The 20,369-nt window shown below is 39.5% G+C and overlaps 1 protein-coding gene across 4 annotated transcripts in view; it reads left to right on the top strand.

Annotated features, from left to right (window-relative positions):
* The window catches only part of LOC133646519 (rho guanine nucleotide exchange factor 10-like), a 121,316-nt gene that overhangs the window by 34,846 nt on the left and 66,101 nt on the right, over positions 1-20,369 (top strand). For 2 of the 4 annotated variants that reach the window (XM_062041962.1, XM_062041963.1), the window contains exons 5-15: positions 2,482-2,518; positions 2,673-2,758; positions 2,968-3,024; positions 3,164-3,342; positions 10,985-11,101; positions 13,187-13,298; positions 18,600-18,712; positions 18,786-18,863; positions 18,941-19,120; positions 19,712-19,828; positions 19,988-20,080. In XM_062041962.1, coding sequence (XP_061897946.1) covers positions 2,482-2,518; positions 2,673-2,758; positions 2,968-3,024; positions 3,164-3,342; positions 10,985-11,101; positions 13,187-13,298; positions 18,600-18,712; positions 18,786-18,863; positions 18,941-19,120; positions 19,712-19,828; positions 19,988-20,080 — 1,169 coding nt within the window. The remainder of the gene's footprint in view (positions 1-2,481; positions 2,519-2,672; positions 2,759-2,967; positions 3,025-3,163; positions 3,343-10,984; positions 11,102-13,186; positions 13,299-18,599; positions 18,713-18,785; positions 18,864-18,940; positions 19,121-19,711; positions 19,829-19,987; positions 20,081-20,369) is intronic. The other 2 variants (XM_062041964.1, XM_062041965.1) reach the window with 1 other exon arrangement.

The raw sequence follows: 20,369 nt of genomic DNA, 5'->3' as shown, positions 1-20,369 counted from the left end.
TTTTAAAGTTTATCGTAGATTAGACTGAATGTCAAGTCATGTTTTGAAGTGTATTATACTTACACTATAAATTGGCTAAACTTAACTCAGTCAGGTCATCGTGTTGCTTTGACTGAGTTAAGTTGAGTCAATTTTTAGTGTAAGTACACTTGAAAACATGAGTTGACATTCAGTCTGATGTACGATGACTTTAAAATATGTTGATTCAATACATTTGATCAAGTTTCCTACAACTGTAAGTAAAGTTGGCTCAACATGGTAAACGGTCCATATTTATACATACGTATGTTTGTTTTATCACATTCACCCTTAATCACATTCACACAATGACCTGACTGAGTTAAGTTGAATCAACATTTATTTATTTATTTACAGTGCAGATGTAATACATATTTCCACCACTTGCCGCAGTAATGACAATATGAAACAAACAGAAGAAATCTGGAGCTAAAGTCATAAAGTCATAGGGAAGCATCTTAAGCGCAAAAAATATGTCTAAAGTAGTGAAGCTGTATCTTCATTTTCACTTGAATTTTTACTGTTTATTTAAGAAACATATTTTATTATTAATGTAGTTAGAATATGTTTATTTCAGCACTGTGTAATTATATGTAAATGTATTTTCATCAGTTTTCATAAGTCCCTTTTTTATAGTATATTTATTAATATTTATTTTCGTCATCAACCTGACCTAAGACTTGATAATAATCTTTGTTATTATGCAGGCTTTCATATCATTTGGCGACTGAAAGTAGGTTTGCGATACAGTAATTATTGAATAGCAAGATTACTCGTTCAGTGTTAAAATTTGAGTGGACCTCGGGCCCCTTGGCTCCTTTTATCATTGTGAAGCAGAATTCACCAAGTGTTGGATTGTTCACCCACTAATACGGAACGTGAGCTGGGATTAGACCGTCCTGAGACAGGGTAGTTTTACCCTACTGATGGCTTAATTTGGTGAAATAGTTTTAAGTAAATTAAACCAATAATCAGTTTTAGTGCATATAAACATATCGAGTGTGTGTCTTTTGAGTGATGATTTTAAGTTTAGGGTTGAGGCCCCTTTAGGAATCTAATAATAATAATAATAATAATAATAAATAAGTAATATTAAGTACCAAAATGGGGCCCACATAAAAATATTGTTTAGGGCCGCACAAAGCCTATAAGACGCATGTAAACAAACAATCATCACTTTAGTCTGCAGTTAATTTGCCATGCATTTTTTGGATTGTGGAGGGCAGCTGCTAATAGAATGTTGCATTTACTTTACTATATGTATTATTTAAAAGTGTTGTATCATTCATTTGAGTTAATGGCTAATAAGTATTTATTGTATGACCTCCCCCACATACACTTGGCATCAAACAAAGTATTAAGTATTATGCCACAGATCAAACATGCATATTTTACCAGGTGCTTTCTCCCTCATTTCTTGTCATCTTGCTACTGTATTGTTAAATTCCCCCCGCCTCCATACAGACCTACATATCCGAGGTCATGGCACAAAAATGCTCGCTCAGCTTTCTGTCCAGCCTACTCCCCCCGCTCTTGTTTTTCCTCAAAGCTTTGCCTAATGGAAATATGAACTAATTTTAGCAAAATTCTATATGTGTCGGCTGTGATTATGTTCCTTTTCCCCCGACATGTTTGAAGCCTAATTATATTGTAGTTGATTTACCAAAATGACACCAGATTAATGTAATACTATTTCTAAGATTATGTAATACTGTCAAAGTTGTTTTTGGTGCAAACTCGTTTCCTGTTCATATACTTGGAGAGCATAGGGTTGTTCTTGTAAAATAAATTTAAGCTGACCTGTAAAACTCTGTATGTAGAAACAACCTCACGAGAGACTGCATGCAAGGACACTCGGATGAGAGAGCACCTAAATGTAAAAAATGGCTTTACAATAGCAGTGGTGTCCAAAGTATGGCCCCCGGCTCATTTTTAAACGGCCTACGGCACTATGTAGAAATAAAATTAACCAGAGAAGAACATTTTAAAAAATTGGACAAATAGAACAAAAAGTGACCATATACAGAGAAAAAGCAGAAATGTTGATACATACTGATGATTGAATAACAACACAAAGTATTGTCTTTAGATAAATACGGATAGGTATAGATCCATTTTTTTTTACACTTTATACAAAAATAAGAGCATAGAGTTTGTAAAAATAAATAAGGCTGCCCCCAAAACACCTTTTAGTATTGTGGTTTAAGTTTGGAAATCCCTGTGCTCTAACCAGTCTTTGGATAAGTGATCTTGGTAAACAGAAACTATTAGTGACTCCTGGTGGCCAATTTAAAACAGTACAGTATTTTATTCCAGTACAGATATGGACGTTGCTATTTTAAGGGAAATCAAATATATTCAATACAATACACAATACACTGACTTGTATTGTGTTACAGTACATGCGTTTTCATTGTGTAACCGATTATAATTTATCAATGTTTTTTTCACTCTTCTCCACAGTCACAGTGATCCGGACTGAGAACACTTCTGTTGACAGGTGTGTGACACACATTCCTGGACAAACCATGTGGTTTACCATGACAAATAGAACCCATCAACTTGTAATGCATCTTGTAATGCTACTGAAAAAGTAGTATCTTGTCAATAAGTAAAATATACTGCTAGATTAATTTGTTTGTATATTCTTAAAGTGTTTTCAATGAAGATGTTCCACATAGCGAGGAGGATGCTCTGGCAAAGTGGGCATCAGACCCTGCCAACACTGCATGGATGGAAAGTAAGGATGACCAAGAACACCGTCATCATTTTAGGCCACTAATTTTTCTTTTTTTTTTTTTGCTCACTTCACTCATTTGTCTAACCTCTCAGACGTTCTTCCCCATTTTTTTTGAGGAATCAAACTATTGTACAATCTCTCTTACTTGTAACTTGGCAGCGTGACTAAATGACTTCAAACACAGTTTTTTTTTTCTCCTTTATTGAAAGATCCAGACGAGGTGATTTACGATGACGTGCCCAAGGAGAACTCTGACTCCAACACAGGTAATGCCTTTTAAAATGTATGCCAACACTTTAAAACTTTTTTTAGTAAAATTGTTGTTTTTCAAGAAGCACAGGCTTCATGTTTAACCTATATTTTTAAAATGAAGAGATTAATCGGATTTCTTCACTGCTCATACAGAACCAGATGAGATGATTTATGACGACGTTGAGCTCGGCGAGGAAGGAAGCTATCTTGACAATGGCTGGAGCTCAAGCGAGTTCGAAAGCTACGACGAGGCCAGCGATGAAGAGGGGCGCTCCGAGAACGGCTTGCCCAATGCTTTCATGAGGGGGAAGCCTTCCCAGAAGAAGACACATGTGAGTATAGTATCTGTTTTCTCAGTGTTTCTACAAAGAAAGGCATTTTAAAATGTATTTTTGAATTTGAACTTCACATTCAAAACATGCATGTTCAAAAATCTCATAATCCTGAATTATTTTCCAACCATTTATAAGGCACTCATTGAAAATAATATATAATTAAACATTTTATATTGTTGTACTTTATATTATATAACGCATTTTGCTATTATGTTGACTCGAAGACAACTGCACAAGAATTTCAATGTGCCTAAACTCAAAGTTTATGCATAAATGGCTCATAAAAAACTTTCAACATTTAAATACTTAAGTGTTTAATTTAATTGTAATCCTTGGAAATCATTGTAGTACTACATTACAAGAACCAAAACATTTAGCCATTTAAAAAAAAGTATTATTACATTTATTGTAGACACATATTTTTGTTATATTTCACTGATTGTGCATAACACATAGTTCTGTTGCATTATTGTAAAATTTGTCGCACCCATTTTAACTTGAAGGGGAACACCACTTTCATTCATTTCATTTTCATTCTCCTTATGTAAGACAAGCACACATATATTTTACTTTTTTATGCATTCCAACATTGTAAAAGAATGCAAGAAAAAGTCAGCTTACAATGGAGCCAATGTGAGTCGCTCTATTCTGTCGCTTAATAAAAACGTTGAAACGTTACATATTTTGCTCATTTTAAACATACTGGGCGCAATAATTTCCCAAACACATCACAACGTTCGCTTTTTCTTTCAACAACATCACTGATTACTACTCACTGCAGACATCACAAGGAACAACAAACATAATAAAACATAACTTACTGTACAATGTCTGCTGTAACCGGGATGCCAACTGTTAGTAGTTCTTTTAGAGTTGGGACACGATGGACAGATTCCGGCCAGAGAATCCTTTAATCATCTTTATTGCTGAAAGGTAGATGTGAATGTGTGTGGTTTTGTGTGTCTGTGTGTGTGTGTGTGTGTGTGTGTGTGTGTGTGTGTGTGTGTGTGTGTGTGTGTGTGTGTGTGTGTGTGTGTGTGTGTGTGTGTGTGTGTGTGTGTGTGTGTGTGTGGTATTTAGTCGTCAACGCACACAAGGCTGGCTGCCACCACTGATTGAAACCGGCTATTCTGACAAAGACGTGCTTTAAAGGGGAAATGACGTCACAGATTGACCTATCAACCTAAATGCATAGGAACATTACAAAACTGCTTAAAGGCACACAATAGGCTTTCGTACACAGCCGCCCCCAACTGTCCGTATGGCAGTTGAAACTAGAAGAAAGTCTATGAGGTAGTGTCCTCGTCATCAAGAGGTGGAAGCATGATCAGTCGGGCGACTGGGCGAAGGTAGGTGCGATTCTTCACTTGTATTCTGGCAGTCCAGACCCGTCCATCTGCTCCTGGATGGGTCTGAGTGATCCGTCCTACAGGCCACGATCCTCGGGGGAGTTGAGGATCCACTATCAAGACAACTTGACCAGCCAAAAGGGTCTTGCCATCGTTCCTCCACTTGTTACGTTCTTGCAGAAAATCCACGGCGGAAGGTGGGGATGAAGCACCAGCATCATCCGCCCCATGAAGGGAGCTAGCTGTCTCTTGTAGAAGCTGTTTCCATGTGGAGAACTTACTGAAATCAGTAAGCTGAGTGGATGAAGCACAGGAAATAGTTCCAACGAAGGCGGATTTCCTCAGCTCTGTGGCATCCGGTTCCAGGTCAGATGTAGGCAAATTTGGCCACTCATTTTCTGGCAGGTAAAGGAAGTGCGGGCCCTTATTCCAGCGGTGCTCTTGGATCATTTCCTGCAGGGTGAGTCCACAAGTGATATTGTCTGCTGGATTGTTCAGAGAATCAACATAAAGCCACTGAGTGGGGTTTGTTAGGGTTTGGATTTCGGTGATGTGAGTCCCCACAAATACTTTGAAGCGACACGATTCTGATCTGATCCAGTGCAGCACGGTTGTTGAGTCTGACCATAGCGTGATGCGATCTGAAGGGACACCGAGCTCTGTCTCTATCACTTTGGCCAGCTGTGCTCCTGTAAGTGCAGCACTGAGCTCTAGTCGCGGGATGGATAGTTGCCTTTTCGGTGAAACTCGTGATCTGGCGAACACGAAAGACACATGGGTGTGCTGATTGTCATCTACTGACTGCATAAAGGCCACTGACCCATAGGCCCGCTCGGAGGCATCGCAGAAGATGTGAATATGTCTGGTTGCAGTGGGAGTGTTCACAGTAAAAGGTACATAGGAACGGGGCACCTTAAATTGTTGTAAAGTGGGAATCTCACGTACCCAGGTTGACCACTTGTCAAGGAGATCTGCAGGCTGGATCTGGTCGTCCCAGCCGAGGTTGGACTTCCACATATCTTGGATGAGCACCTTACAACGAGTGGTAAATGGTACAATGAATCCTAAGGGGTCATAAAGCTTGGCCAGGACACTGTAGACATTTCGAAGAGTGGCAGCTGATGATTCTGTTGTGTGACGCTTGAAACTCAGGGTGTCATTCAAACAATCCCAGCATAGTCCAAGAGTGGGTTTGTGGAGGTTATCACTTGCTTTGGATAACCACAGCTCACTAGTTGCTGATCGTGCATCAGGTGGTAGATGGGCCACAACTTCTGGCATGTTGCTAGCCCACTGTCGGATCTCGAAACCTCCCTTGCTAAGAAGTTCACGCAGAGTGTCAATTAGAGCTTTGGCTTCTTCAACCTTACTCAGACTGTGGAGGCAATTGTCCACATAGGAGTGCTCAACCACTTGCATGAGCAGAGAGCCTGGTGGCTCATAGTCCCTGACGTGCTGCTGTAAGGCGTACACTGCACAACAGGGGCTGCAGGTTGTTCCGAAAGGTAGGACCTGCCATTCAAAGATCTGCGCTCTAGATTCCCTGTCCATGTTCCGCCACAGGAATCGTAGGAGTGGTTTATCATGGTCAAGTAAGCGGATCTGGTGAAACATTGACTTGATATCCCTGCTTATGGCTATTGCATGACATCGGAACCGCAAGAGGACCCCAATCATAGTAGGGCCCAACGTTGGTCCAGGGAGGAGATGATCATTCAAAGACTGGCCATTGTAGGAGAAAGAACAGTTGAAGACCACTCTGTCTTTCCCATTGTGGTGCACCATATGATGTGGTACATACCACGACTCAGTACTCTTTGCTGCCTCCTCTGAAGGAATCTCAGCAACGTATCCTGTTTTGATAAGTTTGTCCATCTCTCTACGATAAGAGGTTGCAAGGTGAGGGTCTTTGGCCAACCTGCGTTCAATGCTGCGTAAGTTTGGCACTACAGCATCTGAGGGTGCACATAGCATAGTGCTTGGCTGGCGACGTAACAGTGGTGTCGTGTAGCGCTGGATACCATCAACAGGTACACGCTTAGAGTCAGTCTGTAAAAGAGAGAGACCTTGTTGGTCCTGCTTGGAACGAGATGCAATCTTCTCGCTGACGTAAGGGAGAGTATCGATCTGCCAGAGACGTTCCACATTCTTGAAAAGTTCGGTATATGGGGATTCAGTGGTAACGTGCAGACAGGAAGGCTGATGGGAAGATGCATAAATCACAGACGGACCTTGTAGGGACCAGCCTAGGTTGGTACAGACTGCTATGGGGCCGCCAGATGGGCCTGCTCGCACCGGCTCTGTAGGAGCAAGAAGCTGAGACATATCAGAACCTATGAGGAGTAGCGGTTGCGCTCGATGGATAGGCAGCAAAGGAAGGTCTTTGAGGTGCTCGTAGCGTTTTTGGAGGGCCGCTACTGGATATGTGTGCTGAGATAGGCTCAGATTCTCAGCTGTGAAGGCATTTTTAATCCAATACTTCTTGCTTGGCTTGAAGATGGGGGAGACGTGAAGGCTGACTGACGAACCATTGAGCACTTTCACTTCTTGTTGAACAGTTCTCAGGTGAAGGGTTTCAGGATGCTTAGCAAGTTGTAGTTGCTCTACTGCATAGGGGAGGATGAGTGTTCTCTCAGAACCATCATCGAGCACAGCAAATGTCTCTAGAGTGCGGTCTCCATTTTGTAAGAGCACTTTAACAACTTTCAGCAAAACTCTTTGAGGGCTTCGAGGCTGTTCCAGGTAGACTGTGGGATTTTGGTTACTCATCATCAGGACTTGTTGAGATGACTCTTGGATCGTGTCATGCAGTACTGTGAGGTGCGTCTCTTTGCATAAGTTACAAGGGCGTTTAAGCGTACATGCTGCAGCTTTGTGGCCACGACCGCACTTCCAACATCTGTTACCTTCTTGGATCCACTTATTGATCTCACTGGTATTCAGTTTCTTGAAGTCCAGGCATGAGTTGAGATAATGCTCCTTACTGTTGCAAAATGGACAATAAGGACTAGGTTTAAAGGGTTGTGACTTTGTCAGATTGGTGCTCTGGCTGCTACCGGTTCCACCAGAACATAAGAGAATTGATGCTGTCCTTTGTTTCGGCCATGGACTATTATAATCCCTCTTGGCAGGAGGAGGCCCCGGGTTGTAGAGGTGAGTGACTCGGCTGGCCAGGCGCTTAGCTTGAGCTTTAACTTGGAGCCAGGATGCCAGGTCGGGCAGGGTGTAAGTTTGGTTGGTACCTGGCTGTAGAATGCCTCGACAAAGACAGTATTCCATAAATCCATCTCGGTGTGCAGGAGGCATTTTACTTATTAGACGGTCAACGTGAGAACCACATTTGAGCTCGTATCCAAGGGGTCCCTCTAAAGTCCGCAGCATGCCAACTAAGGTCTGAACTGAGAGAGCGAAGGTGTCGAAAGCTTCTGCATCCCCCACTTTGATGGTGGGTGAGTTCAGGATAGCTCCTAGTTCACTCTGTACTAGTTGTCTAGGCTGGCCATATTTGTCTTGTAGAGCCCCTAGCGCAGCCGTGTACGGGTTTGGGTCATACATGAATGACTTGGCTAACTGCAGAGCGTTAGGGAGTTTGAGCTGATTTAGTAGAACTTGATATTTGTATTGCTCGCTCAGGTGAGGATGACTATTCATCAAGTTCTCTAGCGCCATCTTGAGTAGGGCGAAATCACTTTCCCGGCCACTCTCAAACCTTGGAAGTACTGGTTTGGGAATGCCATAGGATGTAGCGATCAGCGTCTCGATGCCCGGGTAGGGCCAGGGTGGTGCTGCCGGGGCTGGAGTAGCAGATGGTAATGTGTATTGAACATACTGTCCAGCAGGAGGAGGTGCACCAGCTGGAACTGGTGGTTGTGGTACAGAAGTTTGCATGGTTTGTGGCACTGCGGCTGCATGTGTCATTGTTGATGCATAACTAGATGTGGGAATGACTGGCATATGTTGACTTGTGAAAGACACAGATGCAGGAGTTGTAGTGGGGGCTACTAAAGTCGGGACACAAGTTTGTGCACCTTGCACAGGAATGGGAATCGTTGTCAATGGCTGTGTAATCGGGATAGCGGCAGCGGATTTCATTGGAGTTATTGATGGGAGCTGAAGCATGTCAGTAGCGGGCGGAGCTGACGTTGTTGACATTGCATCATCTTCAGACTCCGACAGGAAAGACTTGACAATACGGGCAATGTGTAAGTCTTTCTCCAGTTTCTTTAAGCGTCTGCGCCGTTCCATTTCCCTTGCCATATTCTCCTTGGCAAGGTGAGCATCCTCTTGTAGTCTTTGTCCTTCTTTAGCTTGTGCATCCAATCTCTTCGCCTTCAAGTCAGCTTTCCTTTCCTCCTCTATTTCTTGCTGTAGGTCAGCAAGCTCCAAACCTTTAATTCGCTCCTCTAGGGCAGCTGTTTGAACATCCGGAATATTTTGGAGCAGTTGAAGCCCATGCGATCGCCGAGAGGATCGACGTGAAGAAGCAGATGACTGGTACTCTGACGCACTCCTAGCTCTGGTTGGCCTTGCTTCACCGTGTTGTCCTACTGGTAGTGAGGAGATTTGGGCAGCAGGCAGTTGAGAGGGAAGGAGGGTGACATCGTAAGGGGCCAAATGCTGTGGTAGTCGAATGTCTCTCTTTGGCCTGACAGAGGGCTGGTGATCAGCAGGTGATGACTCCATAGTGTCTGATGGTGGAACTCTATCCGGCTCGAAGGACCAATGTAAGGAAGGGATAGTAGTTTTTTTAGAGTTGGGACACGATGGACAGATTCCGGCCAGAGAATCCTTTAATCATCTTTATTGCTGAAAGGTAGATGTGAATGTGTGTGGTTTTGTGTGTGTGTGTGTGTGTGTGTGTGTGTGGTATTTAGTCGTCAACGCACACAAGGCTGGCTGCCACCACTGATTGAAACCGGCTATTCTGACAAAGACGTGCTTTAAAGGGGAAATGACGTCACAGATTGACCTATCAACCTAAATGCATAGGAACATTACAAAACTGGTTAAAGGCACACAATAGGCTTTCGTACAGTTAGGATGCTGATATATTCCCCATTGGATGAAGAATGACTTCTCAGTTTATGTCCACATAATTTTACTCTCCAGGGGAGAGGCATGACTTATAAATCTAGAATTAACTTTGACCATCCCCGATGATGTCAATACAGCAGCATAAGGAAGTTAACTCTCTGTGATCAATGTGCCACTAAATGTAGGTCCTTAACATTAGCATTATAATAATAATAATAACAATATCGCTAATACTTGTTAACATTCAGGTCATGAAATGTAAATGGGAGTATTGTTGCCGCTTTTTGGGGTTTCATTGGTCGGAATAGACGCAATGACATAATGGCTCCCATTGGCTCCATTGTAAGAAGACTTGTATTTGCGAGTAAGAATGCATTTAAAAAATACATATGTGTTCTTGTTTCTCATAAGGATTGTGAATCTTAAACAAAATTCCCCAAAAAAGTGCAGTTCCCCTTTAAGTTTAACAATACTTCCTTACTGTGATCTGCTCTTTTCTCTTGGTGTGCAAAACTTTCGCTCAGTGTGCAATATGGGTGTTAAGATAGTGTTGTTGTTATATTATTTATACATAGTCTGTGTATTTAGTAATATTTATTACTTACTTTTAGTTTGTCCATGTTTTTAATTACATTTTACTTTTGTTACTGTGTGTACAATCTGTACCGCAAACACAGAATTTACACATTGTTAAAGTTAAAGTACCACTGATAGTCACACACACACTAGGTGTGGTGAAATTACTCTCTGCATTTGACCCATCCCCTTGTTCGGGTTTAATAAAGTATATCCTATCCTATCCTATAAATACACATCTGAAGGTAGCACAATTAAAACCCAATAGTAATGTATTAGCATGAAACCTGACAGTTCATATTTGATTAGATTAAAGATTAAAGTACCAATGATTGTCACACACACACTAGATGTGGCGAAATTTGTCCTCTGCATTTGTCCCATCCCCTTGGGGAGCAGTGGGCAGCAGCGGCGCCGCGCCCGGGAATCATTTTGGTGATTTAACCCCCAACTCCAACCCTTTGTTGTTGCTGAAGGAAATATAGAGTACACTAATATTTTATACCGTCTGTCGAATCGAAAAACTAATAAATTGCATTACTTCATGGTTAAAATGATCAAAAATAAATATTTCAGGAAAAGGACTAGCAGACATAAAGCAGAAAGTGGATTCGCTCTAAATAGCACTCCAAATACACTTGACAAGCGTAACCAATAATGCTTGCTTTGCTTTTGTTCAGCTCTCTCAAGATCTGAGCCGCTTGAAAGAACACTATGAGAAAAAGATGAAAGATCTAATGGCAAATACAGTGGGAACGGTAGAGCTGCAACAGCTCAAACAGAAACACGAGCAGAAGGTAAAACCTGCTGTGGCTCGCCTTGCCTGCCTGTGTTCGACTGAAGTAGTTTCAACATTTGACTTTTAGAGTACCGGTTTAACCGACTTTTACTGACACCGTGGTACTCTCATCCTGCACTAATATGAATGTTTCATGGTGGTGGACCTGGTGATGGGCATGCCTCGTTGTCTGCTGCACTGGCCTGTTTTATTATTATGACACAAAATGAAGGTTAAACAAAAACTGAATGATCCGTTGCCATGTAACATTTGTTGATTGTACGGTAACCTGGGACGCCAGTTAGTTAATATTAATTTAAGGCTTCCTAATAAATGAGTGTAATGGTTCCTAACTGAGTTTGTTAGAAACACCTTTACATGCTTAAATCATTATTATTTTTCTTTTCTGACCTATAAATGTTGTTACAATGTAGGAGACTCATGTTAAACAATGCCAAGGCGCTAAATAAGGTTCATTCATTTTGGTACGAGCTTGCATACAGTTTTGGATGCTTCTTTTTGCGGAGTTTTGCAGTCTGGCTAGGTGGTGACGTCACAGCGAGGTGGACATACTTATTTGGACATTAAGGGGTCATAGCACAATTTTTTTTCTATATTTAAAACACTTCCTTTTGGTCTACATAACATGCAATGGTGGTACTTCGGTCAACAATTTGCATAGATTTTTTTACAGACCATCTTCAAGCTGCTTTCTGACTGTCTCTTCAGAGAGTGCCGTTTTGTGGGCGGTCTCGTTTACGTGCCAAAGCCCTCTTCCAGGCCAAGCACCTTTCGACTGCATCTCCACCCCATTAGTTATGTTGTAGTTTTTAGCGCTTCCATATGGAGTCTATTGACGGCTACAAGTTTAACTATACACTACTTTTTATTCAAACTGTCAACAGCGGGGGATTTTAGCATGAGCCAGTCTGCCCTACAACAAGAGTATTGAGCAAAAGAAGGAATTTACTGACTACAACTTTGGACGACAACTGAATAAAAATGACGGACTGACGCAAAACTCTTTAGTTAAACTTCTACCATACATGGCGATACCTGCTGATGTTACTATAGCAAAATAAAACACTAAAATCTAAAATTCTAATCAGCATGTTTGGAGCAAATTTGGAAGAAGGCAAAATTGTTTTATAAATATTCTCCGCCAAGTCTTCATGGTTTGACCGGTAACAAAGTTGGTTTTGCATAACAGGACCCCATTAAGTTAAGCTTTCAGTCAGAGGGGGAGGAGCTCTTTCTTTGTTTCAGGCTATGACGAAACACAAAAAAGGTAGGATAAAGTATTTTTTTCATCTAATCGTAGCAAGGCACCGATGTAGGGCATGCTGTGATATTAATGCTGATAAAGCAGCTTTTTCTATGCTGGTCTGAATCAAGCGGAGATTGTGCAAGTGTACCTAATGTTATGATCGGGTGAATCTATATTATGTCTATAAAGTTTATTTTTGACTATGTCTGAAGAAAAAATAGTGGTAACAACTTCAAGATATATATTTAAAAAGTGTACATTTTCAAAAGATAAATTATGATACTTTTGGAGAGGGTAGGGTGAGATTTCATTTGCATTCTGGGAACGCCTCCAAAAACAAATATATTGCAGGCAGACTCAAAAATTGGTTTATACTGTATAAGTGACTTTGGAGCAAGCATATTCAATATATTTATACATTGATTAACATCTTCATAGCTGCCTCAAATAAAATGATCAATGATTAGCAGGAAGATAAATGATAAGATTCACAAGAACACTGGCAAACAAAATAGAATGACCTTTGACCCCAGCTTTCTTCGTTCATGCTCTGACAAAAAAAACAATAATCCCTGACAACAGCAGTCAAATCTAGAAATAAGGCAGATAGGATGTATTTGTTTACTTGAGCTGATGTCCCAGTTACTGTCTGCTCAGCATTACTTGCTGTCAACCTATATTAACATCCAGACTCTAACATTGTTTACGATCTGCTACGTTAGGCTCCGTAGCACTGAGGCTTTTTGTACTAAACTTTGCCTTTCAATAATATTTCTCAGTTTTTAATGAAAGTTGGAGTTTAAAAAATATGCTTGTCAATATGTTTATCCCCCTAAGATGCAAAAGTTGGTGAAAGCAGCGAAAGAAGGGACCAAAGATGGACTTGAGAAAACCAAAGCTGCAGTAAAGAAGGGACGTTCTTTCATCAAAACCAAGTCTTTTTGTCATGGTATGTATAGTAAATGTTAGGGGTGTGGGAAAAAAATCGATTCAAATTCGAATCGCGATTCTCACGTTGTGCAATTCAAAATCGATTTTCATTTTTAAAAAATCGATTTTTTAAAAATTGTATTTATTTTCATATATTTTTATTTTTTTAAATTAATTAATCCAACAAAACAATACACAGCAATACCATAACAATGCAATCCAATTCCAAAACCAAACCGGACCCAGCAACACTCAGAACTGCAATAAACGGAGCAATTGAGAGGAGACACAAACACGACACAGAACAAACCAAAAGTAGTGAAACAAAAATGAATATTATCAACAACAGTATCAATATTAGTAACAATTTCAACATAGCAGTGATTAAAAATCCCTCATTGACATTATCATTAGACATTTATAAAAAAAAAAAAAAAGAACAATAGTGTCACAGTGGCTTACACTTGCATCGCATCTCATAAACTTGACAACACACTGTGTCCAATATTTTCACAAAGATAAAATAAGTCATATTTTTGGTTCATTTAATAGTTAAAACAAATTTACATTATTGTAATCAGTTGATAAAACATTGTCCTTTACAATTATAAAAGCTTTTTACAAATATATACTACTCTGCTTGCATGTCAGCAGACTGGGGTAGATCCTGCTGAAATCCTATGTATTGAATGAATAGAGAATCATTTTGATCCGGGAAAAAAATTGTTTTTGAATCGAGAATCGTGTTGAATTGAAAAAAAAATCGATTTTGAATCGAATCGTGACCCCAAGAATCGATATTGAATCGAATCGTGGGACACCCAAAGATTCACAGCCCTAGTAAATGTAATTTAAAGTAATCTATTTAGAACACCTGCTTACAAGTGAATTTAAATACATTATAATGTGGTGTTATTATTTACTACTAATTTGTAGTTTTTTTTATTACGTTTTACTTTTGTTACTGTATGTAAAAATCTGCAGTGCAATCACATAGTTTCCTCATAAGGGACGGCGTGGCGAAGTTGGTAGAGTGGCTGTGCCAGCAATCGGAGTGTTGCTGGTTACTGGGGTTCAATTCCCACCTTCTACCTTCCTAGTCACGTCCGTTGTGTCCTTGGGCAAGACACTTCACCCTTTGCCTCTGATGGCTGCTGGTAGCGCCTTGCATGGCAGCTCCCGCCATCAGTGTGTGAATGTGTGTGTGAATGGGTGAATGTGGAAATACTGTCAAAGCGCTTTGAGTACCTTGAAGGTAGAAAAGCGCTATACAAGTACAACCCATTTATCATTTATCATCATTGTGGGATGAATAAAAGTCACTCCTATCCTTTCCTATCCTATCCTTTAAAACCCGTTAAAGGCTCAGGAGGTGTTTGATCTTCATTTGCTAATTAGAGCAGGAACAAGTAGTTGACAATATGTAACTTTTTGACCATTTGTGAATTTTGATGATATACTGAATTTGTGTTAATTAGTCATATGCTATAATCAGTCCCTCTAGGAATTTGTGATATTGCGCCAATTCCCGCAAATTCAACTAATACGCACGAATGATGCGTGGAATCGCAATTTTGTCTGTTTTGCCCACAACTTCCTCGCATATTTTGGCCAATCAGTGTCACTATCGCCAATCGAATTGGTCTCTGAGCGGCACTCAAACACGCATGTAACTTTCTAACCAGTGTAGACCAGTCAGTCAGAAACTTTTTTCACCAAGTACGACCTCAAAAAACACTTGGCTCTCCAAGTAACACTATAATGACCAACACAAAATACAGTAGTGCAGTAGGCCTGAATATTCATTAAAAACAAGATAGAGGTTTTATTTAACAAATATATTAATATTTTTGACCTTACACACAGTATCTGTGTGTAAGTAATTTAATTAAGTGTTTTTTTGGCATACCACTAGATGGAGCCCGCGTACCATACCACAGTTTGAGAATCACTGGTGTAGACAAGCAGGAATAGCAACGTGTAACAATATATTAACTCTTTCTTACTCAAACAACACAATTGTTTTCCTTATGCACACCTTGGACCTACTTCCGGTTCCTGTCTGTGGCACTTAGCCCTCTGGGTAATGCAGTATATAAACATTTAGCAACACACAGGTTTCAAGGTTTTGTGAATTTATATATGTTTATATTTTATTTATCCAGGGTAAAGCAATTAAGAGCAGATTTTAATTTGCAATACCTAGCAAAGAGGCCGCATTTACATGACCGAGATGTTGAAGTATGATGATAATCAGACAACACCACCTTCCTTTGGTAGGGTTTCATTCTGTGATTATAATTTTTTAGGACTTAAATTCGATACAATACATTAAAACAATACAGTAATTTGACAATAAGCTTGTGCTTGCGCAACCATCTAGTGTCAAGTTTTAAGTCTGTGTGGTACAAAATGAGTAAAATATCCATACAGTATTTTCCATTTTTGTTGCAATCATGTGCTCATTGGGTTTAAGGTTAAAATACATTGAACATTGTTAACACATTCATAATGGTTATGGTTTAAGTTTATTTCAAACATGCATAAATAAGATTATCTAATTTTACAATAAAGTTTAGTTTATCAAGATTCTTCTTCTTTGTACTTTGTAAACTCTGAGTTTGACCAGTTTCTTAAACTGGATTATATTAGTACATTGTTTGATTTCTTTGCTTAATCCATTCCATATTTTAGTTCCACATACTGATATACTAAAGATCTTCAGTGTTGGACATGCATATAATTGTTTAAAGATTAGAGTTTTCTCTAAGGTTATATTTCTCTTGTTTTGATAAACAAATGTTGTACATTATTGAGGAGAAGGTTATAGTTTGCTTTGTACCTAATTTTAGCTCTTTCCAAATCATCAATTCATTGAATTTCAATATTTTTAATTCAATACATAAATAAAGGGTTTGAATGTTCTCTATAACCGACATGATTTGTTATTCTAACTGACCTTTTTTGGAACATGGTTAGTGAATGAAGCGTGCTTTTGTAATTATTTCCCCATGTTTCTGCACAATAACTCAGATATGGTAACACTAGCGAGCAGTAGAGAATATGTAGTGATTTTTGGTCCAGAACATATTTTGCATTATTAATTATTTGATTTACATATTGCCACTATATGATGTATATTTTTACATAAGATTTCCAGTTCATTTTATTATCTATTATTACACCCAAAATGTGGTTTCTTTTACTCTTTAAATTTCTACTCTGTCTATTTGTATTTGTGTTTGACTTTCTCTTTTACTGTTACCGAATAGCATTATTTTAGTTTTACTGAGATTCAAAGAGTCTGTTATTGTCATATCCTCTTTTTTATTTGTTTATTTATTGTGTTATTATTTGAATTAGCTTCTGTGTGTTCTCTCCTGAACAAAACACTGTTGTGTCGTCTGCAAATATGACTATATTTAAATCCTTTGTAACTTTACAAATGTTGTTTATTTAGAGATTGAAGAGTTTTGGTCCTAATATTGATTTGTGGTATGTCACATGATATATTTTGCGCTGTATACGTGGTTTAGCCTAGCTTTATGTATTGCTCCCTGCTGATAAAGTAGCTTCTTATCTAGTTCAAGACCAACCCTCTGATGCCATACTATTCTAATGTGTTAATTACAGTGTATTCAGAAAGTATTCACCGTGCTTCCACGCCATTTTTTTCACATTTTCTTATGTTACAGCCTTATTCTAAAATGGAATAAATTAATTTGTGTCCTCAAAATTCTACAGATAATACCCCACAATGACAATGTGAAAATGTTTTTTTTTTTAAATTTTGCAAATTTATTAAAAAAAAATCACATTTAAATAAGTATTCACAGCATTTGCTCAATATTTTGTTGACACCTTTGGCAGCAATTACAGCCTCAAGTATTTTTAAATACCATGCCACAAGCTTGGCACACCTATCTTTGGGCAGTTTCACCCATTCCTCTTTGCAGCAACTCTCAAGCTCCATCGGGTTGGATGGGAAGCGTTCCAGGAAGTCTCTGTACATTGCTGCATTCATCTTTTCCTCTATCCTGACTCCTACTACTACCACTGAAAACCTTCCCCACAGCATGATGCTGCTACCACCATGCTTCACTGTAGGGATGGTGTTGGCCTGGTGATGAGTGCTGTTTGGTTTCCTCCAAACATGATGCATGGCATTCATGCTAAAGAGTTCAATCTTTCTCCCATCAGACCAGAGAATTTGTTTCTCATAGTCTAAGAGTCTTTCTGGTGAATTTTGGCAAACTTTTACAAAGGAATGACTTCTGTCTGGCCACTATACCATGCAGGCCTGATTGGTGTATTGCTGCAGAGATAGATGGTTGTCCTTCTGGAAGCTTCTGTAGCTCTGACAGAGTGACCATCGGGTTCTTGACCTCCCTGACTAGACTAAGATGACTGAATGTACAAAGATATTCTGGATGAAAACTTACGCTTCTCATCCAACCTGATGGCGCTTGAGAGGTGCTGCAAAGAGGAATGGGTGAAACTGCCCAAAGATAAGTGTGCCAAGCTTGTGGAATCATATTCAAAAAGACTTGAGGCCGTAATTGCTGCCAAATGTGCATCAGCAAAGTATTGAGCAAAGGCTGTGAATACTTATGTACATGTGATTTTTTTATCTTTAATAAATTTGCAAAATTAAAAAAAAAAACTTTTCACATTGTCATTACGGGGTATTGTCTGTTGAGGACAACAATAAATGTATTCCATTTTGGAATCAGTCTGTAACATAACAAAATGTGGAAAAAGTGAAGCGCTGTGAACGATATTATGATTCATTCTGTCAAATGCTTTTGTTAGATCCATAAACACTGCAGTTGCAAACTGTTCACCGTCTATTGCATTGGTTATGTCTTCCGTTATTTCAAATAATGCCTTTAGTGTAGAAATGTTGGCTCTGTATCTGTTCTTCGCAAGTGTTCCACTTTAATATCACTAGTACTGTAATGATAGTATCTAAAGATATCACAAGTTGATTAAATGTTACTGAAAAATAGGCCTCAAACCGTTTGCTGCAACTTTCTGAAAAAGCAGTCTCGAACTCAAGCATTTTAAAATGCTACAATCTCAAAACAAAGCCAGTGAAATTCCAGAGGGACTGTATTGTTATCAAAATAATTAAATACATGTCTAGTAAATATGGAGGATACAAGAGCTTCGCTTTTTATATATTCAACAACTTGACCTAATTAACTTTTCAAAGCTGATGATGAGTTATCAGTATTGTACTATTTTCTCATGGTTTTGTTGGATTGACTGTTAGCTCTTAGTTTTTAACATTTAACATGTCTTTTCCATACTGTATTAGAGAAAAAGTCCCACTGTTTTGAAGAAGAGGAGTCTGAATTCTTCATTGAAGTGGACTGTTTCAATGTTGAACCAATTTTGGGTCCAGCCCCAGAGAGCCTCTCACAGCAACAAGTAAGCAAAATGTCACTTAGCTACCGTTTTAATGACATTTTTAATTATGGATAACAACAGTTGTCATTTGTAGCTGGTGAGAAGATGTATACTGGGATCTATACTGGACAGTGAGAAGAACTATCTGGATGCACTGAAGAGGATTTTAGAGGTACAGCTGCTGTGATTACCCAATTGGAGTTAGAGTATAGCATTTGCTGCTACATTTTATGATGTCTGCCTCATCAGCAATACGAGAAACCCCTGTCCCAGGTTGAGCCAAAGCTACTGAGTGACAGGAAACTCAAGATGACTTTCTACAGAGTGCGAGAGATCCTGCAGTGCCACTTCCTGTTCCAGATCGCTCTGGCGAGCCGAGTGGCAGAGTGGGACAGCCTGGAGATGATTGGGGATGTTTTTGTAGCCTCGGTAAGCCAGCATTGTCTATTACTCCCTTTTTGTTTTATACATACTGTATTTCTCAGTGGCTTTGTGGTTAGAGTGTCCGCCCTGAGATCGGTAGGCCGTGAGTTCAAACCCCGCCGAGTCATACCAAAGACTATAAAAATGGGACCCATTACCTCACTGCTTGACAGTCAGCATCAAGGGTTGGAATTGGGGGTTAAATCACCAAAATGATTCCCGGGCGTGGCCACCGCTGCTGCTCACTGCTGCTCACTGCTCCCCTCACCTCCCAGGGGGTGACCAAGGGTGATGGGTCAAATGCAGAGAATAATTTCACCACAGTGTGACAATCATTGGTACTTTAACTTTTTTTTTCAGCTATGCCAAGTTATGTCCCCAAGTTATGTATCCCTCTACTCTCTTAATAAACAAGCTGTTGAGCTTTGCTAAGTGGCTTACTGGTGGGGAATACGAAGGTGACGATGTAAAGTACTATGTATAAGTGTTTTGTAAATAAAGGTGAGTAGTTAATACGGGCTTTGTGTCTTAGAATTTTTTTTTTTTTAAATCAATATTTATTTTACTGCCTTTGTCAACATTTGTGTTTGTCAACAGTTCTCCAAGTCAATGGTGCTGGATGCCTATTGTGAATATGTGAACAACTTTAGCACGGCAATGTCAGTGGTCAGGAAGACATGTGCAACAAAACCTGGTTTCCTGGAATTCCTAAAGGTTCGATATTAATCTGCATTTCCATCACCATTCAATTTAACATTAGATACAACCCTACCTACACAACTAGTATTGCCTCGCAAAAAACACAATAATTTGATTCACGTGTAATGTGCTAGCATAGATAATATGTATTTCTTAATGTTTGACCTTCTCCAGCATCGGCAAGAGACGAGCTCTGACCGGATGACCCTGTATGGTCTAATGATGAAACCAATCCAGAGGTTTCCACAGTTCATTCTTCTACTCCAGGTACATGCTTTAATTGTCAACTTCATTCCTGTTCAGTTTTCCATTTAATGTGTTGTATCTACATCCGCCAGCAGAGGGAGTGTTTTACTCACAAATACAAGCACTCTGTAACCACTAACTTGATGAACAGTTAATAAATGCAGGACGGGGACATTACCTGTTAGTATTTATAAATGTAAATTATTTTAAGAATATTTTAGTGACCATTCAATAAAATGCAGACACACTGCACTCTTTTATTGTACATTCCACTACCCACTATTAAATCCCCTAACTGCACTATGTACCT

Source organism: Entelurus aequoreus, linkage group LG03, assembly GCF_033978785.1.
Source record: "Entelurus aequoreus isolate RoL-2023_Sb linkage group LG03, RoL_Eaeq_v1.1, whole genome shotgun sequence".
NCBI lineage: Eukaryota > Metazoa > Chordata > Actinopteri > Syngnathiformes > Syngnathidae > Entelurus > Entelurus aequoreus.
The sequence above is the reverse complement of the archived record's forward strand: the minus strand, read 5'-3'. Positions and strand labels throughout refer to the sequence as shown.